General features: G+C 56.7%; 2 protein-coding genes across 2 annotated transcripts in view; both read right to left on the bottom strand.

Annotated features, from left to right (window-relative positions):
* Positions 1-398: 398 nt before the first annotated feature.
* On the bottom strand, positions 399-17,318 carry ECM1 (extracellular matrix protein 1). The gene is made up of 7 exons (XM_007068137.4): positions 17,177-17,318; positions 8,459-8,542; positions 7,392-7,735; positions 6,245-6,658; positions 5,338-5,558; positions 3,334-3,421; positions 399-1,763 (listed from the first exon to the last, which is right to left on the bottom strand). Exons 1-7 carry the CDS (start codon positions 17,235-17,237, stop codon positions 1,578-1,580), a joined length of 1,398 nt encoding a protein of 465 aa, XP_007068199.2. The 5' UTR covers positions 17,238-17,318; the 3' UTR covers positions 399-1,577.
* TARS2 (threonyl-tRNA synthetase 2, mitochondrial) overlaps positions 17,239-20,169 on the bottom strand; it is a 41,873-nt gene continuing 38,942 nt past the window's right edge. The window contains exon 18 of the mRNA XM_043535423.1: positions 17,239-17,360. Within this exon, the coding sequence (XP_043391358.1) occupies positions 17,353-17,360 (8 nt within the window). The 3' untranslated portion in view covers positions 17,239-17,352. The remainder of the gene's footprint in view (positions 17,361-20,169) is intronic.

Raw genomic sequence — 20,169 nt, 5'->3', positions numbered from 1 at the left:
ACACCTGGGCCCTGCTCTCAACTGGCACCACCCTAATACAATCATCCTCTCGCTATCCCTGCCCATAGTTACACCCTGCCCATCCCCAGCTCCGGCCACCCGCATCAGCTGGCAGCAGGAATTCCGGGGCTCGCGCTAAGGACGACCACATCAACGTCAGGGACAATGACACCCACAGCTGGGATGATGCAGAGAAACAGGCCCAATCCCTCAAACTGAATGGGACACACACAGGACCCCACCATCCCAGCAGGGTGGAGAAAGGGGGCGCCTGGGGGTGAGATGTTTGCAAAGAGCCAAACATGGCGTCACGTTCCTTTAGAAGCCGAGCCCCATCGGCGGCCGACGCAGGATTAGAATCCCGAGGGTGGCTGGGAACAGACGGGAGAGAGTCCAGGTTGTTCATCAAAAAGGTTTATTAGGAATCTCCCTAGAGCCTTTGGCAGAGAAGAGTTGATACAGTCTCCGGGCTAAGGTACAAACACAGCTTGCAAGTGCAAGGGGACACAACAGAGCCACCAGAAGCGGGAGATCAGGATCCCGCTGCCCTGCGTACCCCCAAAGCCAGCTCGGGCACTAGCGGAGAATGCTGAACAGGGCCCCCCACTGCACAGAGTGGGGGGGTGAAGGGATCCCCCCAGGGCTGCAAATTGGATAAAGGGCAAAGGGACTCTCCCAGCTACGCTGCCCCTGGGGCAGAGGCCACAGGGCCAGCTGCCCACAGGAGAAGCAGGTCAGGTGTTTAGTCCCCTCTGTCGCTCCCCAACTCCCTGCTTCTCGCCCAGCTTGGTCTGCACAAAACCCCAACCCCAGGCTCTTCCAGGAGACCGACCGGCTGGTTCATGCTGAATCCACATAAACTGCAGCTCCCCTTGGGCGCCCTGCTTGGAATCAGCTCCCAGGACCCCAGAGCGCAGATTCCAGCCAGAGCTGGAGCCTGCTGCTTTGTATCACGTGCCGAGAGAGCCGCCAGCCAGCCGCCCGGATGGCTGCATCTCGCCGCCGAAAAGCTCCAAGCCGGCCAGTAGGGGGCACTGGCTGTTAGGTGCAGCCAAACCCACCCACTCAGCTCCCATCTCAAACCCTCCTTGCTCTCCTGTTTCCGTGAAGGAATCAACCCGCATTAAGTGCCTTTTGCATACGTGTTGCAGAAGAGAAGGCCACAGGTTGCAGCCGGGCGGAGGCGTGGCTGGGGGGTCAGGCAGGATACAGGGCTGGGGGGATGGGACACAAGAACCTGGGCTCATCTGTTGCTGCCACCCCCAGGGATGGGGATTGGAGCACGGACAAGGAAGCTTCGGGCTGGCTGCCTCGAGGTCAGAGAAACACAGCTGGAGCCAGGGCCCGGGGGATCGGCGTTAAAACGCAATCCAGAAGGGAGCCAAGCGCTGGCGGAATCCCTCCAGCATCTCGTCACCAAGACTGGGGCTCACATTCTTAGAGAGCGAAGGCCAGGATAGCAACGTCCAGCTGCCACCTAGCTCGGAATTGGAAACAGCTGGGGGGAGCGTGGAGGAGAAGGGGGCTCAATGATACACGAGAGCGCGAGGGAGACAGTTCTGGTTCTTTCTGTCCTTTTACACCGCCGGACTCGGCTCACTGGGGACCTGCCCCGGGCCCGTGCTGGCCAGGAAGATGCTGTCCAGGTAGTTGGCATTGAAGCAGTAGGTTCTGTCCCCCCCCTCCTCCTGGGAGCAGCACTGTTCCTTATCCTTCCAGGAGTCCTTCTGGGTGGTGCACAGGGCGGCGATGGAACGGGCTTTCTGGGGAGAGCAGGGTGCAGAGGTGGTTAGAGCCGATGCCTGGGACATGCGGCGAGTCAGTCACCCAAGGGCACGAGGGGTCAGGACTCCTGGGTTCTACTTCCAATGGCACCAGTGTCTCACTGCATGACCTTGAACAAGCCATCTCTCTTCTCTGTGCCTCAGTTTCCTGCCTCTGTACTATGGGGATAAACTCCCCCCACCCTCCCGTTATGGGCATGTCCTGAGCTCTGAAACACCAATCTCCCTGCACCCCCACACAAAGGGAGCATTCGCAGCACATTACACCCCTTCCCCCACCCCACCCCATCCCAAAATAACCCAAGCAGTGGCTCATCTTTGCACAGAAAAGCCCCCAGCTATTTAGTGCACAGGGCGGCTCCCCTCCAACCTCCCCCTTTCCCCAGCCAGCCAGAGCCCATTTTCAAACCCCTGTGACAAAAGAAAACCAAAGCTCTGATCCCAGAAACTGGGGGGCCCGAGCGCTGTGCAGAAATGGGGGAGGCCTGGGTTTCGCAGCCAGATGTTATGATCAGAAGAGAAGGTGGGGCTCCTGCCAAGCCCAGGCGAGTCCAAGGGAAAGTGGTGCCACCCTGCTACGACCTTAACACCTAGATCTAGTGCCCGGGGGGCGGGGGCCCGGCCAGGGGCACTGGCAGGAGGTACAGGCCACCGGGTTACACGAGGTCACCCAGATCTCCAGCTTCTCCTGCTTCGCTGCAGCGATTCATGCACTGCCCCTGGGCTGCCAGATCTCTTGCGGGGGCCGGGGGGAGAAGGTGCTTTTTAAGCCAACCTGAACCAAACCAATGCCGGTCCAGACCCGGCTGCCCTCACTCCAGTGTAGGAGCAGAGTTTGGTTTAGCAGAAATGACATTGGCAGCCCTCAGGGTAACGAGTCACTGAGACAGGAGGGTTTCCCACCCAGAGCACAAACTACGCAAAGCCTTGGGGTCTGTCTACACCTAAACCGCTACAGCGGCGGCTCCGGACGCCGAGAGGCTGTAACTAACCCAGCTCCCGGAGAGGTGGTCGACCCAGCACCGTCTGCACCAGGTTGAGGTCAGCCCAGCTCTGGCTGTCGTTGGGGTGGGTTTTCACACCCCACGGAGACGCCGACGTGAGCAGCCCTCAGCTGGTCTGAGCTGTCCTTGACCTTGGTGGAGCTCTGACTTGCGACGAGACACGTCTCCCATTACGAACCCTGCTTCTAGCTGAGGTCCTTGCCTGGCTTCCAGCACCCAGGTATCCGAGCACCTCTGGGTATTTACCCTGCCAGTCCCGCCGGGAGGCAGGACCTCACCGCTACCCGTACTGTAGAGATGAGGCTCAGAGAGTAAAGTGACACGCCCAAGGTCACGCAGGGAGTCTGGCAATGCAGGAATTGAACCCAGGGTCTCGGGAGTCACAGAGAAGCCGCACTGCCCACTGCACCATCCTTCCTCTCTCCGCCCAGGGCAGCCATGCCAGAAGGCCTGGGATACATGGTTCCTCAGTCTTTTAATCACCACGTTGTGTGCCTACAGCAGGGTCTATTTGATACCCACAGCCCCCCCTCCCTTGCACTCACCTCTTTCTCTGCGCACTGGGTCCTCTCCTCACCCTTTAGGCTGCAGCAAGGCTCCGTCATGTTCTGGATCAAGTCTGGGATTGGTTTCCTAGTAACAGGAAGAGAGTGGTTTGTACCCATGGCTGGAGCTCAAGGCTTGGGCTAATCAGCAGCCTGTTTGGCTAGTACTGGAATATACCCAGCATCATGCTTTAGAGGGCGCTGTGCTGCCAGGGATGCCCCCTTTTGGTGGAGACATGAAACTAAGACCCTGATCTTTCGCAGTCACGGAGAATCCAGCTGGGATGCTGACCCCAACACCGCATTTAAATTCTAACTCGCTGAATTATGTCCTGCCTCCCTAAATTCTCCAGGTGGAGTCAATCGGATGCTGCATTCTTATGCACTTCCTGTTGTAAACCGCAGCATCACGTTGCTGTGCGCTGTTAAACAGCTGCCGCAGTCCTCCCCAGAGGTCGCTGCATTTGGGCGGCGGGTGCGTGAACCCAGCATACACAGCCTGTAAAGCGCCTGGTTTGATTTCAGTGACGCTCCACAAGCTTCAGTTTTAACCCTTCTGAAGATCTGGCCTGGAAAGTTTAAGTGATTTGCCTAAGGTCGCAGAGGGATGCCTGGGCGGAGACCAGAATAGATTCTCCATCACACTGCACTTGGGCTTGTCATTTACACCCCTGCCAAGCGAATGCAAAGTGCATGTAACATGCTACCAAACCAGATCAGCATTTTACACTGGTGTAAATGCAATGGAGAGTCAGGTCCCAGGTCTCTCGGCTCCCTGGCCTGGGCCTTGCTCACCAGATCACTGCTGTTCCATAGAGCCACCTGGCTTGGACAGCAAGTGGGATCTTCCTGGCCTGTTTCCCCATCAGAACGTTCAGTTGAGTCAATGGGGTCAAATTCCCACCTGGTGTAAATGGGCAGCGCTGACCTACATCAGCTGGAGGTCTGGCCCGTTCCTTGGACACAGGGCAAAGACCCTGCACCAGTGATAATCAGGTTCCTCCAGACGGGGCCAGGACAAACCCTGGGCTCTGTCCCTGCAGATGGCACTCCAGGCAAAACCCCACTGTCAGCAACTCCCCTCGCACGAGGAAAATCCCACCGTGAGGCTCGCACCAGAGCCTGGAGCACGTGGTGGGGAGCGTAGGGTGAGAGGTGCTGGATGGGAATCTACTCTGGCTAAATAATGAATGCCTGGCCGGCTCGCCTGGAGCGAAGTTGGATTGAAAACGAGCCGCCTGTAATTAGAGCAAACTGTGGCTGGAAAAAACCCCATGGGGGCCCCCCTGCACTCCCACTGGCGATTTGCACCTCTCATCATAGCCAGAAGGTGGCGCTGCAGCCTCGCCAATCCAACTGTTAACCCAGGGATTAACCCTCTGCTTTCCCACCACCTGGATTAACTCTCCTGCCCAAGAAAGAAAAGGAGTACTTGTGGCACCTTAGAGACTAACCAGTTTATTTGAGGAGCCGGGACATGTGTAGGGCAGCTTGGATGATCTAATTCTCTCCGGGTTTGCCTCCTTCCCGGGCCCCTTTATCTTTCTATAGGCCACTGCCCTGCCGTGCTCGGGCATTACAGGTGGCAACAGTCACAGCAAGCCTACCTGACGGGTCTAGTGGGTTGAGCAGGGGGCTGGGAGCCAGGACTCCTGGGTTCTATTCCCAGTGCTAGGAGGGAGTGGGGTCTAGTGGGTCGAGCAGGGGGGCTGGGAGTCAGGACTCCTGGGTTCTATTCCCAGTGCTAGGAGGGAGTGGGGTCTAGTGGGTCGAGCAGGGGGCTGGGAGTCAGGACTCCTGGGTTCTGTTCCTGGCTCTGGGAAGGGCGTGTGGGGATTAGGAGTTCAGGACAACTCCTGGGTTCTCTGCTCTGCTGCTGGTTCCATTTGTGAGCTTGGGCAAGTCTCTTGTTTTTCAGTGTCCCCCTTTTCCAGCGTGGGAAGCTAATTCCCCGGGAGGCTCGGTCAATGTCTGCGGGTCCCTGGCCGAGCAGGTCAGACTCACTGTTTGGTGAAGAGCTTCATTTCCCCGCACAGCATATCCAGGAGCTCTGGGGTCACCTCTCCCAGGCTGACAGCCTGGATCTCCTTGTCGTAGGCCGGGTTTGGGGCCTGGCTGGAGAAACAGCTAAACCTGGCCTTGCCTTCAGTCTGTTTGCAGCACTTGTGGGGTGTGGTCTTCATGGACAGCTCCAGCTTGCAGAACTGAGCCAGGGCCTTCTCCCACTAGAGAGAGGAAGAGAAGCCATGTACAGAGGGAACGGGGCCACAATTCTGCTAGTGCCAGAGGATGGGCTAAGGCTGCAGCGTGGGACACAGGACGCCTGGGTTCTAATCCCAGCTCTGCCGCTGCCCTGATGGGTCAGCCTGGGCAAGTCACTTTGCCAGCCGGGGCTCGGATAATAACCCTGCCTATGTCTAGCCATAGGCTGAACTCTTTGGGGCGGGGACTGTCTCCGTGGCTGGGCGGCACCGTGGGGCCCTGAGCTCAAGTCGGGGCCCTCCAGGTGCGACTGAAAGCCCCCGAATATTCCCGGTGCCTGGAAAGCTCCGGGGATCCCGTTTGTTTAGTGCCTGATCTGTACCCAGCACAGAGAGACAGCCGGGGAGGGGCTGCAGCCAGCCTGCCCCCCCCCAGTCCTTCCTGCTGCTGCCAGAACAGAAATGAGCCAGGCAGAGCCCCCTCTGGCCCAGCCCTGGGCTTTACATGGAAATAGGGCCCGGGGGGAGGGAGAGAACATAATGTAACAGACCCCATTGCCCCCCGGGGACAGAACACAGACTGACAGTGCCAGGGAGGCTGGGCCTGGGAAAACTCCCCCCCCGGCCAATGGCCCCTTGGGATTGGCTTCTCCTGCCCCGCTCCCTTGGGCTTGTCCCCCGCAGCCGCGCGCCGAGCCCCGCCGCCTCACCGCAATGTGAGCACAGTTGACGTTCTCATTCTTGCAGCACTTCCTGAAGTCGCTCTCCATGCGGGTGGTGGTGCGGGCCTGGTGCTGGAGCCAGCTGTAGCCCGTGGTGGGGATGGCGCTGGGCGCGTGGACGGGCCGGAACTTGCGCAGCCTGCAGATGTTCCTGATGTTGCTGGAGGTGGGCTCGCCGGGCGGGAAGGAGACCTCAGGCAGCCTGGGCCCCAGCCTGGCGCCGGGCTGGGCGGGCAGGATCTGGGGGGGCACGGCGCTGGCGTCGATAGGCAGGTAGCCGGGGTTCGGGGCCTCGCTGGTGAAGCACAGCTCCCGGTCGGCGCCCGCCCGCTTGCAGCAATGGTAGGGTTTGGTCTTCACGGTGAACTCGTGGTCGCAGAATTGCTCCAGGGCTTCCTTCCACTGTGGGAGGGAGGGAGTCAGTGGGACATCCCGGCGGGGGCCCAGAGCCCCTCCCATCCACCCCAGAACCAGTCCCGGCTCGGGGCGACCGGCACTTTGCCCTCCAGGTGGCCAGCTTACCCTCCATCAGCGGCGGGCGGCTGCTGGGCTGCGTTTGCCGGGTCTCTGTCCGGCTCGCAGCCAACACAATCGCCCCTGGCCTGCAGCCACGGCCCAGAGGGCGAGGGCTGAATGGAACCGGGAGACGGCGCTCCCCTGGCATAGCGAGAGGGGTCCCCCGCCAGGGAATGCCGCAGTGCCCGTGCTGTGCCCGCCCTGGGGACCCAGGCCTGGCTCTCCAGGCCCTATCGCCAGCCCCGTGAGTGGCTGTAGGTCTCCCAGTGGGGGAAGACCCCTCCACTCGGGATGGCTGGGACCGTTTTCTGAGCCATCAGCTCTCCCCTGACAGCATCCTTCCTTGAGAGGGGGGCAGCGCGGCCTCGTGATTAGGGCAACAGGCCGGGACTTAGGAGAGCTGGGTTTAGTTGCTGGCTCTGCCACTGACTCCGGCCATGTCACTCCCACCCCCGTGCCTCAGTTTCCCCTCCTGCCCTTTGTCTCTTTGGCCTGCGGGGCAGGGACCGTCTCTCCCAGGTGTATGGACGTACCGCCTCCCCATAGCTCAGCCGGGTGCTGCTGTAACACAGCGGCTCCGCGGGGCAGCTCGAGCCAAGAGCCTAGTGCAGGGACTCACCGCGCTCTCCATGCAGCTCAGACGCTCAGGCCGAGGGCAGCACCGCTCCCGGCTGGCCTCCAGGAAGTTGAGGGCATCACCTTGGCGCTTGAGGTGGGAGAACCCTGTCTGGGGCAGGTTCGTGGGCCCGTACGACGCCTTCTTCCTCCCCTCCAGGCAGATGTTGTCAATGTTGCTGGCGCTGGGGCGGCCCGGTGGGAAGTCATCCAGGTTGTGACCCCAGGGCTGGACCTGGCAGGAGGGGCCGTCGCCGCAGGTGGTGAGACCAGGGCCTTCGACTTTGGCATGCAGCACGTCCGCCCCAGCCCAAGGCGCTCCACGGACCAGGAAGGGGGCAACGGGCCCTAGGGCAGAGGGAGAGCAAGTTCACAAGCCTGCAATCAGGACAAGGCCCCATCCAGTCCCCCCAGGGGTCTCGTCAGCCTGTCCCATTCCCGGTTCACGTTGGGAGGAAGCAAACACGTGCCTGCAGCTTTGCTCTCCTCAGCTAAACTAGGACGGGAGACCACCCTTCAGGAAGCGGTCGTCTGAGGCCACCCTGGGCTCCTGGCCAAATCCGTCAGCCTCCCTAAATCCCTGGCCAACAGCTGCTGAGCTCCACCCCAGAGGGGGTGCACATCAGTGGGGGTGGCCGGGAGCTCAGGTGCGCTCTGTGGTGGGAGGTTGGTATGGCTCTGGCCCAGTCACATTGGGATGCTGCTCCCGGCTCTGGCCCCAAAGAAGCGTGCGCTCATCACAGGCCGGGCTGGTGCTAGACGGAGCCAGGACTGGACCTAAACTGGATCCACTGCCCTTAATGAAGCAGGGGAGCGAGCCCACGGAGCAGGGTAGCGTGGCTAGATCCCAGCCCCTTTGGACAGAGCCAGGGCCCCAGGTTATCGGGGGCGGGGAGGGGAGCATTTGGCATGGCCTGGATGCTCTTCCCCCACTATCTCTCTCACCCGCAAGTTTGCACAGTGCTTGCTCCTTCCCCCTGGGATTCCCCAGCCAGGGCCGGTGTCACCCAGTGGAACCCGCCGCACAGGGCGGGAGGAGTTGGAAGGGCCAGCGCCCTCCTCCTGACTCACTTTGCTCCAAGTCCAACAGCTCCGGGATCACTTCGCTCTGGTCCAGGTCCTCGGCTGTTGCGAAGGGCACCTCCTCTTGGCCATCTGGGAGAGGAACAACAAAGCTGGACCCAGCGCCACCATGCTAGCCCCGAGCGGCCAAGGAGATCAGGTGTCTGGCTCAGAAACCACAAGATCTAACGGGGCGGGGGGTTCCCTTTCTCGGTGGTCTGGGGCCAGAGCCCTCAGGGGTCCTGCTCTGCAACTTTTCTCTGTGCCCGCAAAGCTAGAAGCTGAGTAAGAGTCATCCCTTGCTCTTACACAGCCTTTTCCTCAGTAGGTTACTGTATTTATCCTCACAATGGCCCCGCAAAGCAGGGCAGGGCTGTCACCCCCATTGTACAGCTGGGGAAACTGAGGTGCAGAGGCTAAGGTCACACAAGGGGTCTGTGGCAGAGTAAGGAACTGACCCGGGGTTTCCCACGTTCTAGCAAGTGCCCTAAGCCCTGGGCCATACAAAAACGCTAACTGAAATCCCCTGACTCCAGGAGCTCCGGCTTTGAGAAAATCTCCAGCTCTCGGAAGATGCCAGCCCTGTGACACTGAGGTCCCCTCATCAGCATTTTGCACCGAGGCCAGGAGGGGCCAGCCAAGTTAATTGTCCCTTTTGGCTGTAAAGCTTAACCACTGGGGTCATGTTTTCCTGCCTCTCTCCCAACCACCAGGGTTAGAAACTTTCTTATTAAAAAAAAAAAAAAAAAAAAAAAAAGCAGAGACTCTCCCATAATCCCAGGACTCCAGGAACTGGGGCTTTATGGAAAACACCAACGATGGTGACATTTGCAATGAAACTGCCAGAACTGGCAACAGGGTGACCAGACATCCCCATATTAATGGGACCGTCCCCAATCATATTAGGGGCTTTATCTCAGATATACAACTATACACCCCTGCTATCCAGAAACAAAAAGTGTCCCAATTTTTCACACTTGCTATCTGGTCACCCTATGGACAGGACCCAGGGGACCTCAGAGCGAGTGATGGTGTGACGCCAGCCTTCCCGCAACCCCAGCTCTGGGCCCATCCCCACTTAAATGCTGTTAATCCCCATTCCTGGAAAAGTGGCTGGTAATCAGCATAGTCAGACAGAGGATGAGGAGATAACCCAGCTATGGCAAACCTTAACCAGGCCTGCATTAGTCACAGGTTAATCCACCCACTCACCCTGAGCAGCGAGCACAGGCTAGGATAGCAGGGGGCTGCGGGGAGGGACTGAGGACCAGTGGCGGAGCGGTGTGTGGGGAGCCCAGGGCGGGGACAGCAGGGGGCTGCGGGTCGGGACTGAGGGGCACCGGCAGAGCTGGGGGATGGGGGGAGCCCAGGGCTGGGCTAGCTGGGGCTGCGGGTCGGGATTGAGGGGCACCGGCAGGGGAAGGAGAAGCAAAGGGCAGGACTGCGCCGAGCGTACGGTCAGAAGTGACCATCCAGGCATCTCACCTGACTTCCCGTGGGACACAGGGCAGCACATTTCACCCTGCAACCCCTTGCCTGCGCCAGCGACTCCAGCTCAACTAAACATTTCCGTCCCCAGGAGAGCAACCTGCCGTGCACCGCAGGCGGAGAACAGGAGAGCCCGAGGGCACGCCAATGGCCCAGGCAGCACCCGAAAAACAGCAAAGTCAGCAGAAAATTCAATTTGGAAATGCTGTAGCAGTGCCTCATGGGATTTGCGGTCTGGGCGCTGAATGCCCTCTTCCTCCTCCGTGGGCCAGGTCCCCAGCCAGACTACCCCTTCCGTAGCCAGGGGGGGAGCGGGACTCCCAGGGTGCATCATGGGTGGCTCAGCGTGGCTGCACTGTGGTGCATCCTGGGAGATGTAGTCCAGCTGGGAGTAGGCGCTTGACGCACCAAAACTACAACTCCCATGAGGCACCGGGGCACCATTTTCAAATCAAAATTTTTGCAGCTTTGCACCAAAAAGTCGAGATTTTCTGTGGGGGAAAAAGCCCTTTTTCCAGCCAGCTCTAAGAGTCCACGAAAGCCAACGGCAAAACTCCTATCGACTGCAAAAGGAGCAGGGTCTGGCCCTAAATCCATGAGAGAATCCCTCCTGTGCAGCAGTTTTCAGTCCCCTGAAGCCTCAGCTACTAACCTCTGACAGAGGGAACTGGTTCTGTTCCTGGGAGGCAAACCCCTTTGTTCCTCTACAGAGGCCTCCCTTACTCAACCGCTCACATATTTTCACTCAATTAATAACAAAGCAGATCTATAGCTAGTGGGAGCCAAAAGGCTGCTGGCAGCGTTGCCCAATGGGTAAATGGCCTAACAACCTAGAGAGCTGGGTTCTAGATTCCCGGTCCTGTCACGCACCTGCTGCGTGGGTGCATCGAACTGTAGGAACCCAGGCTGGAAGAGACCTTGCAAAGGCATCAAGTCCAGCCCACTGCATTGAGGCAGGACTGAGATTTCAGGCAAGTCATGTGCTGGCTCTGTTCTGCCTCTCACCAGTCATCTACTTAGATTATAAACTTATCACTCTGGGTCTGTGCAGCGCCCCGAGGGCCCTAATCTGTCTTGGGGCCTATAGGTGCTACTGTAATAACGGATCCAAGCATGCCCGTCTCTGCAAACAAACTGGTCCAACCTGCTTTGCCTTACTATCCCCGCCCTCCCCCTGGGGATCGCATGATGCTTTGCACTTAGACAGCGATTATCTCCCATTCCCTGAGCAAATATTACCTAACCCGCCTTCCCCCTGTGCTGAAAACAGTGAGTATCTTCCCGGTGGGGGTGGGGGGCGTGGGGTGGAAAGCCAGGCCCTCTGGCCCTGCCAGTCAATCACAGTGTCACTTAGGGGATGAGAATCCAGGAGTTCCCAGCTCCGTGTTAACATTTGCACTGAACTGCCCATTGCAAACCGGGGATGTTGGCTTCTCACCCCTCTCCCCTTTGTCTCAAAGACACACAAGGCCTACATCTTCCCTCCCCCAAGGAGGTTATGGCTAGGATCAGCCATGTCCTGAGAAAACGGGGTTCACCGAAGACAAGGGAGGCACGGAAACGGAAAGCTGGCACCTCACTAGAGCTGACTGGGGCTTTGGATGGATTCCTCCATGGCCATGCCCCTTCCCTAAGGGTGAAGTATCCTGCATGCACCCTGACTCCTGAGTCATCCCATTGAGCTCAGTGATGTAAGGAACCCGGTGAGATTCCTCGCATGAGTAAAGTTAAGCGTGGGCATAAGGGTTTATACAATGACCTCCGTGTCAGCCGTGACTGGGGACTGAACCAGGCCCTGCCAGAGAGCTGCATGTTTTTAAATCCAAGATGGTGCAGAGATCAGAAAGCAACGAGAGCGCGTCAATACAGCAAATAGATACATTGATCCAAATCCAGACTTGCCTTTCTGCCAGATGCTTTAGTCAAATGCAAGTTACTGGGATCAATACAGGGGTAACTGGATGAAATTCTCTGGCGGGTGTTATCCAGGAGGTCAGACTAGATGATCACAATGGTACCTTCTGGCCTTGGAATCTAGGAATTTTCTGAATTTAGGTCCAGTCCTGCAGGCTACACTGACACAAAACGCTCACAGTCCAAGGGCACAGGACCAGAGCCTGAGATAACAGATACAAGACAATCAGCAAGGCCAGCAGTTTTCAACCTTTTTTCATTTGCAGACCCCTAAAAAATGTCAAATGCAGGAGCAGCCCCCTTTGGAAAAGTTCAACATGGTCTGCAGGCCGCCAGGGATCCTCGGAGGACAGACTGAAAACCACTGAACTAGGCAAAAAGAACAGGAGGACTTGTGGCACCTTAGAGACTAACAAATTTATTTGAGCATAAGCTTTCGTGAGCTACAGCTCACTTCATCGGAATGCATCCGATGAATGCATCCGATGAAGTGAGCTGTAGCTCACGAAAGCTTATGCTCAAATAAATTTGTTAGTCTCTAAGGTGCCACAAGTCCTCCTGTTCTTTTTGTGAATACAGACGAACACGGCTGCTACTCTGAAACCTGAACTAAGCAAAAGACCCTGCCAGGATTTTTCCAAAAGCAAAAATGCCAAAAGGCCTGTTGTGTAAGAAACCATTATTGAATACAAAGCTTTTGGGCGTGTCATCTTTAGGGCCCCAAAGCCAAACCACAATTAGCAAGATGGAATCTCCTATTGACACAAGCAGATATGGCAACCACGAATGGCAGATAAACATTTTAGAGACCGTCTGAACCGGAGACTGCAAACAGAGCTGAGCTATGCTGCGTGGAGGGGGGAGACTGACATGGGGGAGTAGGAGATATTCACAGCAGGTAGTGATGGGAAAAGCCTTGTGGTGAGAGCACTGGATATGGGGACTCAGGAGACCTGGATTCTTGGCTCTGCCACCAGCTGTCCATGTGGCCATGAGCGAGTCATGTGATTGCTGTATGCCTCAGTTTCTCCTTATTAGGGAGGAAGTGTGGCATAGCGGATAGCGCATTGGGCTAGGATTCAAGAGACCTACAATCTATCCTGGCTCTGCCACTGACCTACTGGGTGACCCTGGGCAAGCCACTTCCCCTCCCCGTGCCTCAGTTTCTACCCTGTAAGATGGGGGTGATGACACTGACCTCCTTTGTAAAGCACTTTGAGATCTGCTGATGAGAAATGTCATGTAAGAGCGAAGCATTAATATTATCACCTGTAAAATGGACAGAATAACCCTGGCTTTCTCCCACCCTTTCTCCAGGTAGACTGTGAGCCCAACAGGGCAGGGACTGTCTCTGTGTGTGTCTGTGAAGCACCTGGCACAAGGGGGCCCTGAGCTCAGCTACTGTAACCTTGTTAGCGTAGTGACACGTGCAGGATTGATTCTCTGTTCTAGTCTCTGGGGCTCAGTCCCATCCATTCTAAAATGACCCAAGCACTGGGGCTCCCGCAGCCGGAGACCTCCCTACTCGGAAGGGTCTCCCGCTACTCAGACTGAATTTTATCCTATTGCTTCCATTTCTCACCCACACACATGCTGAGATGCCCCCCAGATGCCCTCCGGCCAAGGCCCTCATGCAGGTAACCCGTCCCTTTGGAACCGCTCATGACCACAGGGTATGAGACTTTCCTGGGGGGAGGGGAGGGGAGGGGGAAGGAATTAAACCCCACTTGCTGATTCCAAAGTAACGATTCTACTGAGGTGAACAGATGCCGCAATGATGGGCACCAGACAAGAACCTAGAGAGATGGGTACGTATAGTATACAACTGCCTAAAGTACGCCTGGAAGCTATGGACTTAGTTACTAGTTGGTTTGGGGCAGAACACGGGCGACATGGGAACCACCATGCCAGTTCAGACCCGTGGTGCACCCAGCCCTGGATCATGTCCCTGGCAGCGGCCAATAACAGCTACCACAATGCATAGGCCCAGCTGTGCCATGCTGCATACACAGAACAGGGGGCTGCCTTCCTGACCCCAGCAGTGATCATTTTATACCCCGAAGCATGAGATTCTTTTTTTTTAAATTACCCATAGTTTAGCACTTTGGTGTTGGGATTGACAGGGCACTCAACTGTGGACTAGCAATTACCTCTCTTCTAACTGTTACTGTAGCCAGAGTCAGGACTCCTTGGTTCTATTCCCAGGTCTGTCACTGACTCGCTGCATGACCCTGGGAGAGTCACTTCCCTACTCCGCGCCTCAGTTTCCCCATCTGTAACATGGGGGACAATGATCCTGACTTATTTATTTGTAGCACCTAAGCACGCCAGTCATGGACCCGGGCTTCATTATTATGTTAGGAGCTGTACACAGAACCACCTGGGGAACATTCAGTGCATGTTTCATAAGGCCCTGTCTCTTCCTGGGTACCTGTACAGCACCTAACACATTGGGGCCTCCACACACCAATCATAGGAGAGCTAGCCAGGTTCCTTTGCCTTTACCATGCCCTGTCTTTGGCTGTTGCTGGGCCGCCTTGATTTCTCTGCGCTCAGTTTGTCCAGCTGGGGGTTATTTGCACTTAGACTTTCGGGAGACTGCAACGAGCCAGCCCAGCCAGGAGAAATTTATTTAAGAAATTCCTGAGGTGGGATCAGGAAGCACGGGAAGGTTGTGGAGCTGCTACCTGAGATAAGGAGCGGAGAGATACTTAGCAGGCGATAATGCAAACCGCAGAATGAGAGGGGGGAACCCAGGCCCTGGGCTGGGGCGTTCAGGTCACAATTTCAATGACATGGGGGCCAGCCACGTAGGACTGCCCTTCAGTCAGGAGAGGGAGGGTGGGCTCAAGTCTTGGACTTAGGAAACCAGCGTTCCATTCCCTGCTCTGACACAGACTCCCTGTCTGACCCTGGGCAAGTCACTTAGTTGCTCTGTGCCTCAGTTTCCCCACCTGTTCAATGGGGATCATAGCCCAGTGCTACCCCACAGGAGCACATGAGGATAAATCCATTAAAGACTGTGTTGTGCTCAGTGATGGGGCCAGATAAGTATCTAAGAGAGAGAGACCAGCGTGGCAAAAACAGGACTAGACGCCAAAGGCATGGAGTGGAATTTACAATAGCCCCTGAATGACTATCAAAGGGAGTAGGGCACCAAAGCAGGGTACTTTCACAAATCTTACTTGGCTGCCACCTGCATCTTTAGGCACTTAAATAACTTTGTCAATCTCCAAGCGAGCCAAGGCACCTCAATAAACCACTGTGTTTGCACAGGAGCTCGGCCAATCAGGGTCACAACAGGAGCAGCCAGGAAGCTGGCTGGCACGACCCGTCCCTGCCTGGGCATTAAGCTTGTTGGCACCGGGGTCTCTGGGTCACCAGCATAGCCCTTTTACCCCCCCAAACGTCCCCTCGGGACACTTGCCTGTGAACCTCGGGTGAACCTGACTTTTTCCTAGCTGCGTGCCAAGGGCTCGGCAGATCTCTTCAAACCCGCCAAAGGACCGGTTGGAAAAACCACTAAACTCTTATTTAACCCGAGCAAACAGAGCAGTGGTGGCCAGGAACCTTCTGCTTCTTACTCCGGGAGGGGACGCTGGCGGCGCGGCCCTTCCCGATCCCAGCCGGGGGGGGCGTTCCTTGGAGACGTACCCGCGCCAGCTCTGATCCAACTGGTCTGCTAACCAGAGAGCGCTGCCGCGGTGCCGGGGGGCTCGTGCCCCACGCGCCAACCCCTCTGAGATGCCTGGCACCTGCTGCCGCGGACAAGCCCTCTCGTTAGCGTGGCGGCTCGCGGGTCTCCGACTCAGTGCATAGCCTTAGCCTCTCCCACCCGCTCTGGGACCTGGACCCCTGCTCAGGAGCCCGCCGACCCTGCTCCAGATTCAAAACCTGCCCAGCTCCGGTTACGGATTCCCAGGCCACTGGGATCGCCAGAGAGCTGATAAAGCTTTGCAAGAAGATAGGAGTCGGTTAGCAGCGACGCGGGGCACAATTTCCCTGGGCTTAACTTTTCAGGAGCGGCTCCTGGCGTCTGACTGGAGCTGCCAAAAAGTGGGGAGCTGCCGTGCAGCGTGCATCTCAGAAAACCTGACCCATGGGGTGGGGGGGGAGAGGGTTGTCTCATTTTGGAGGCCCCCAAATCTTGTCACTTTTGTTGCCCCCTCTGCCTCCAGACTTGCTAAAAGGGCATCCCAGGCCGAGGAGGCCTCTGCTGACCCCTCCGCGCGTCCTGGTCTGGTGGGAGACAAGGCTGTCCGTCTGGTGTTGCTAGGTGACGTCTCCGTGGAAACGGGACCAGCCTCACCAGGACCCCCATGCTCCTGCCTGGCGTGGGGCTCCCGGCCCCCCCAAGGGCCCGCAGGGTTGGCTTGCTCTGCCTTGCCCTGCACCTGAGTTTCCAGGAAGGGGACCGAGAGGCTGGTGACTAACCACAGAGCAAGTGTCCCAGCAGGGCAAGCTTCCCGTCCTATATGTGCCTGGCCCTGTCCTGGAGGGACCCCGTCGCCATGGAACAGGGGGACGCTCATCCTCCAGGCCCCAGTCAGAGCTGGCATTTCTGCTGAGGTTCCCAACAAAGGGTTGGTTTAAACTTTCGCAGGAACTGGGCTGAGACCCACCAAACAGCAACAGACATTCAATCCCTACCAGCCTGGGCTGGATTCAAACAGGTGACCTCAGCGTAGAGCCTCCCCCGCAGCCAGGCATTCGCCCCCCATCAGACTATTATCTCTAAAGGCACGGCCGGGACTGGCTGTTCCCTAGTTTTCTGCGCTACAGTCCCTTTCGGGAAGAGTCTGTCCTAGCCAAATGCAGGCGAAAGGTTGGTAACTGGGAGACACCCTCCTTCCCCAAGTCAGCAGCTCGGGAACTAAACAAGTGGACAGGAAATTGGAAGCATATGGCGTGGCTGTTAGGAACTGGGGAGTGCGGGGGATCTCTCCCTAAAGCAGAGGCGGTTTCCCTAGAGATCCCACATGCCTCCTTTGCAATATAGTTATTATATCTGCCACCTTGAGCCCCGTTGTGCCCAGGCCTGAGAGCTCACAGTCTGTCTAAAGGAGATAGAAAGGCTGGCAGAGGGAAACGGGGGCTCTGTGATTTGCCCGAGACGAGGACCAGAATCCATGTCTCCCCACTGCCGTGCTCTAGCCCCCCAACCATGCTTGGAGAACGACTCCAGAGCGGTGTGATCTGGTTCTTCAGCCAGCCAGCACCATGATCCCCACAAGAAACAAATGGAGCAGGGCAGGGTGTGAATAAAACGGCACCGAGCCGTTCCCACGTGAACCCAGGGCAAGTCTCCTTGCTCCCGGCACTCACCTTGCGGAGCCGCTCTGGCCAGGCACAGCAAAGGGACGAGCAGGAACACTGGAGGCCTCATCGCGAAGAGCCTGCGAGATCAAGGTGGCTCGGGACACGTCCCTCTCAGCGCTGGTGATTTTTGTGCCTGAGGTTTCCCCGTGGAGCTGCTGTTCGTTTCCTCGCCTTCGGAGCCTTTAATATACTGTCAGGCCAAGAGAGTTGAGTGAAGCTGAGTCATGGGCTTGACGTCAGCAGACACGCCCTGCAGTGTACACAGCTTCCTAAATCGCTAAGAAAATATCCCAAAACAGAATGAGTTTTCCGCCCGAGATAATCTTACAAGGCAACAAGCAGCCAATCTTCCCATATGGAAAGAGCAGAAGCCTAAATGACTGACGCGCTTCATCTCCCATCTCTGCGTGTGTCATGCTTAGCTCATATGTGATCCCCACTATCAAACGTGTTCCAGCACACCGGCATGCAAACTCCATGGGTGTTTGTACCACACGGCCTTGCATAACTTAGCTTGGAAGGAGTTGGGGGTTTTTTGTTTGTTTTTTACGGTTAATGTCAGTAAAGATCGATTTCGCCGCACACAGACACACCCACGTTTCCATGGATAACGATCGATAGGCAACGTAAGAAAACTGCGGTTTGCGAATGTTCCCGTCAAAGCCCAGCGGTTTCCATTTTTGCATTAGGCTCCTTTCAAAGGGGCCAGCAGATGAACGGTAGAGACAGGTATGATGGGTGGATTTAAGGGTATTGACTTGAACCGTTTTGCCCGGGGCTGCTAGCAAGCTCTGTGAACAGTTTATAAAGCTTTCACTTTTTGAAGGGCAACACCGACTGTCGCCCCCATAAATGTCCTGCAACTGTGAAAATTTAAAGTGATCAAAACCTAAAAGAAAAGGGTTAAAAATTAATCTTGAGAGTAGCCATTGAAATTATTAAAAAAAAACACATTTGAGTTCTGCCAAGCCTCATGATCCTCATTCCTGAGACAGCGTCACCCTTTCTGTGCATTACAATACCACCTGCCAGCCCCAGTGACGGCCCCAGGACCCCATGGTGTGAGGTGCTGGACAGACACAGAACAAAACGACAGTCCCACGACCCCAAAGAGTTTACAATCTTCAACTGAGGCCTCTTCATAGAGTTCATGGCCATTAGATCATCTGGTCTGACTCCTGCACAGCAGAAGCCAGACAGCTCCCCCAACCCACCCTGTACTGAGCCCTGTCACTCGTGTTTTATCCAAACATCCCTTCCACAAAGGCACCCAAGGGTGGATTGGAATTTATAGGAAGAGGCAGGGCCTAAGGAAAGAGGAGTTAAATGAGCCCCCTGGGTTTCTGCGTTTGTTCAGTGCCTGGCACAGTAGTGGGTCCTGGGCCATGACCAAGGCTCTGATGGGGCTACCCAAAGACAAATAAAGACCATCATTCCCCATTATACAGGTGGGGAAACTGAGGCACAGAGCAGTGGCAGAGCTGGGAACAGAGCCCAGGACTCCTGAATCTCAGTCCAGTGCTCTAGCCCCAAGACTTTTCCCATCACTAACTGCCTGGGACACCTGGTGGGTGGGGGCCTTTGCTCCACCCCCGCCCCCCCATTTGAGAGGGCCCCCAAACCAAGTGGAGTTGTGACCTGGTGACCTCTGTCATGGAGGGGCAGCCGAGCCAAACCTAAGTGTGGCTGTGACCCTCCCCATGCCAGGTCATAACGGCCAGAGCAGGGAGCCGGGCCCAGTTCCCCAGGACAAGAGCTGCTGCTGCAGGGTGAGTGTGGAGCAGGTTTGCCTTGCAACACCCCCCCGGCCCCCCCCCGGCCTCCTTCTTCTCTGCCTGCCTCCAGCTTCTCCAGTATCCTCTTTAAGTGCACAGCACGGCAACGAAAGGCAGCAATTGGCTACTACGGTGCCTAGTGGATTTACAAAGTGCCCAACTCCCTTTGATAGTCTAAGGGAGTTAGGCACCCAACTGAGGGGTGTTTGCAAATTCTGCGAGGTGTCTAAATACTTTAGTCCTCCTTTTGCCGTGATGACCGCTCTCTCTCTCAGATACTTATCTGGCCCCCCTCCCTGCAGTGTCAGAACACTCAGTCTTTAATGGATTTAGCCTCACCACCCCCTGTGGGGCAGGGCTATTATCCCCATGGTTTGGGTGAGGAAACTGAGGCACGGAGCATCTAAGGGACTTGCCCAGGGTCACACCTGGAGACTGTGGCAAAGCAGGGACAGGGTTCCAAGGCTAGCACTTCCAACCTTCAGAGACCAGGGTTCCAAGGCTAGCACCCTAACCACTGCCCTCCCGCCCCCATGCACCTGGTGCTGCGGTCCCAGCACCCTGACCAAAGTCAGTGGGAGCTAGTGGTGCTCAGCACCTCGGACAATCTGGCCCCTTTAACAGGTCTCAAACTAGCCTCTAATGTCATGGAAATCACGACCTGACTGCTCCAGGTCAGGGGCCAGATTCCCTCCTCTTCGTCTGAGGTTTGCATTATCACCTGCTAAATATCTCTGCGCTCCTTATCTCAGGCAGCGGCCCCACAATCTTCCTGTGCTTCCTGCTCCCACCTCAGGAATTTCATAAATAAATTGATTCCGGCTGGACTGGCTCCTTGCAGTCTCCCGAAAGTCTAAATGCAAATAAGCCCCAGCTGGATGAAGTGAGCGCAGAGAAATCAAGGTGGCCCAGCAACAGCCAAAGGCTCCAGCATTGCTGGCCTGTAGGGCATAGCAAAGGGAAAGGAATCCGGCTGCCCGTCCCATGATTCACGTTGGGAGGCCCCAATGTGCCAGGAGCTGTACATCCACCCACGAAGAGACAGGGCCTTACGAAACACACACTGAATGGTCCCCGGTTGTTCTGTGTCTGTACAGTGGCTAGCACAATAATGGAGCCCTGGGCCATGACTGCAGCTGTTACACACAACGATCATCACTCTCCATGTTACAGGTGAGGAAGCTGAGGCACGGAACAGGGAAGAGACTCTTTCACGGTCACTCA

The sequence above is a fragment of the Chelonia mydas genome, chromosome 24 (assembly GCF_015237465.2).
Source record: "Chelonia mydas isolate rCheMyd1 chromosome 24, rCheMyd1.pri.v2, whole genome shotgun sequence".
In the NCBI taxonomy this organism is placed as follows: Eukaryota; Metazoa; Chordata; order Testudines; family Cheloniidae; genus Chelonia; species Chelonia mydas.
The sequence above is the reverse complement of the archived record's forward strand: the minus strand, read 5'-3'. Positions and strand labels throughout refer to the sequence as shown.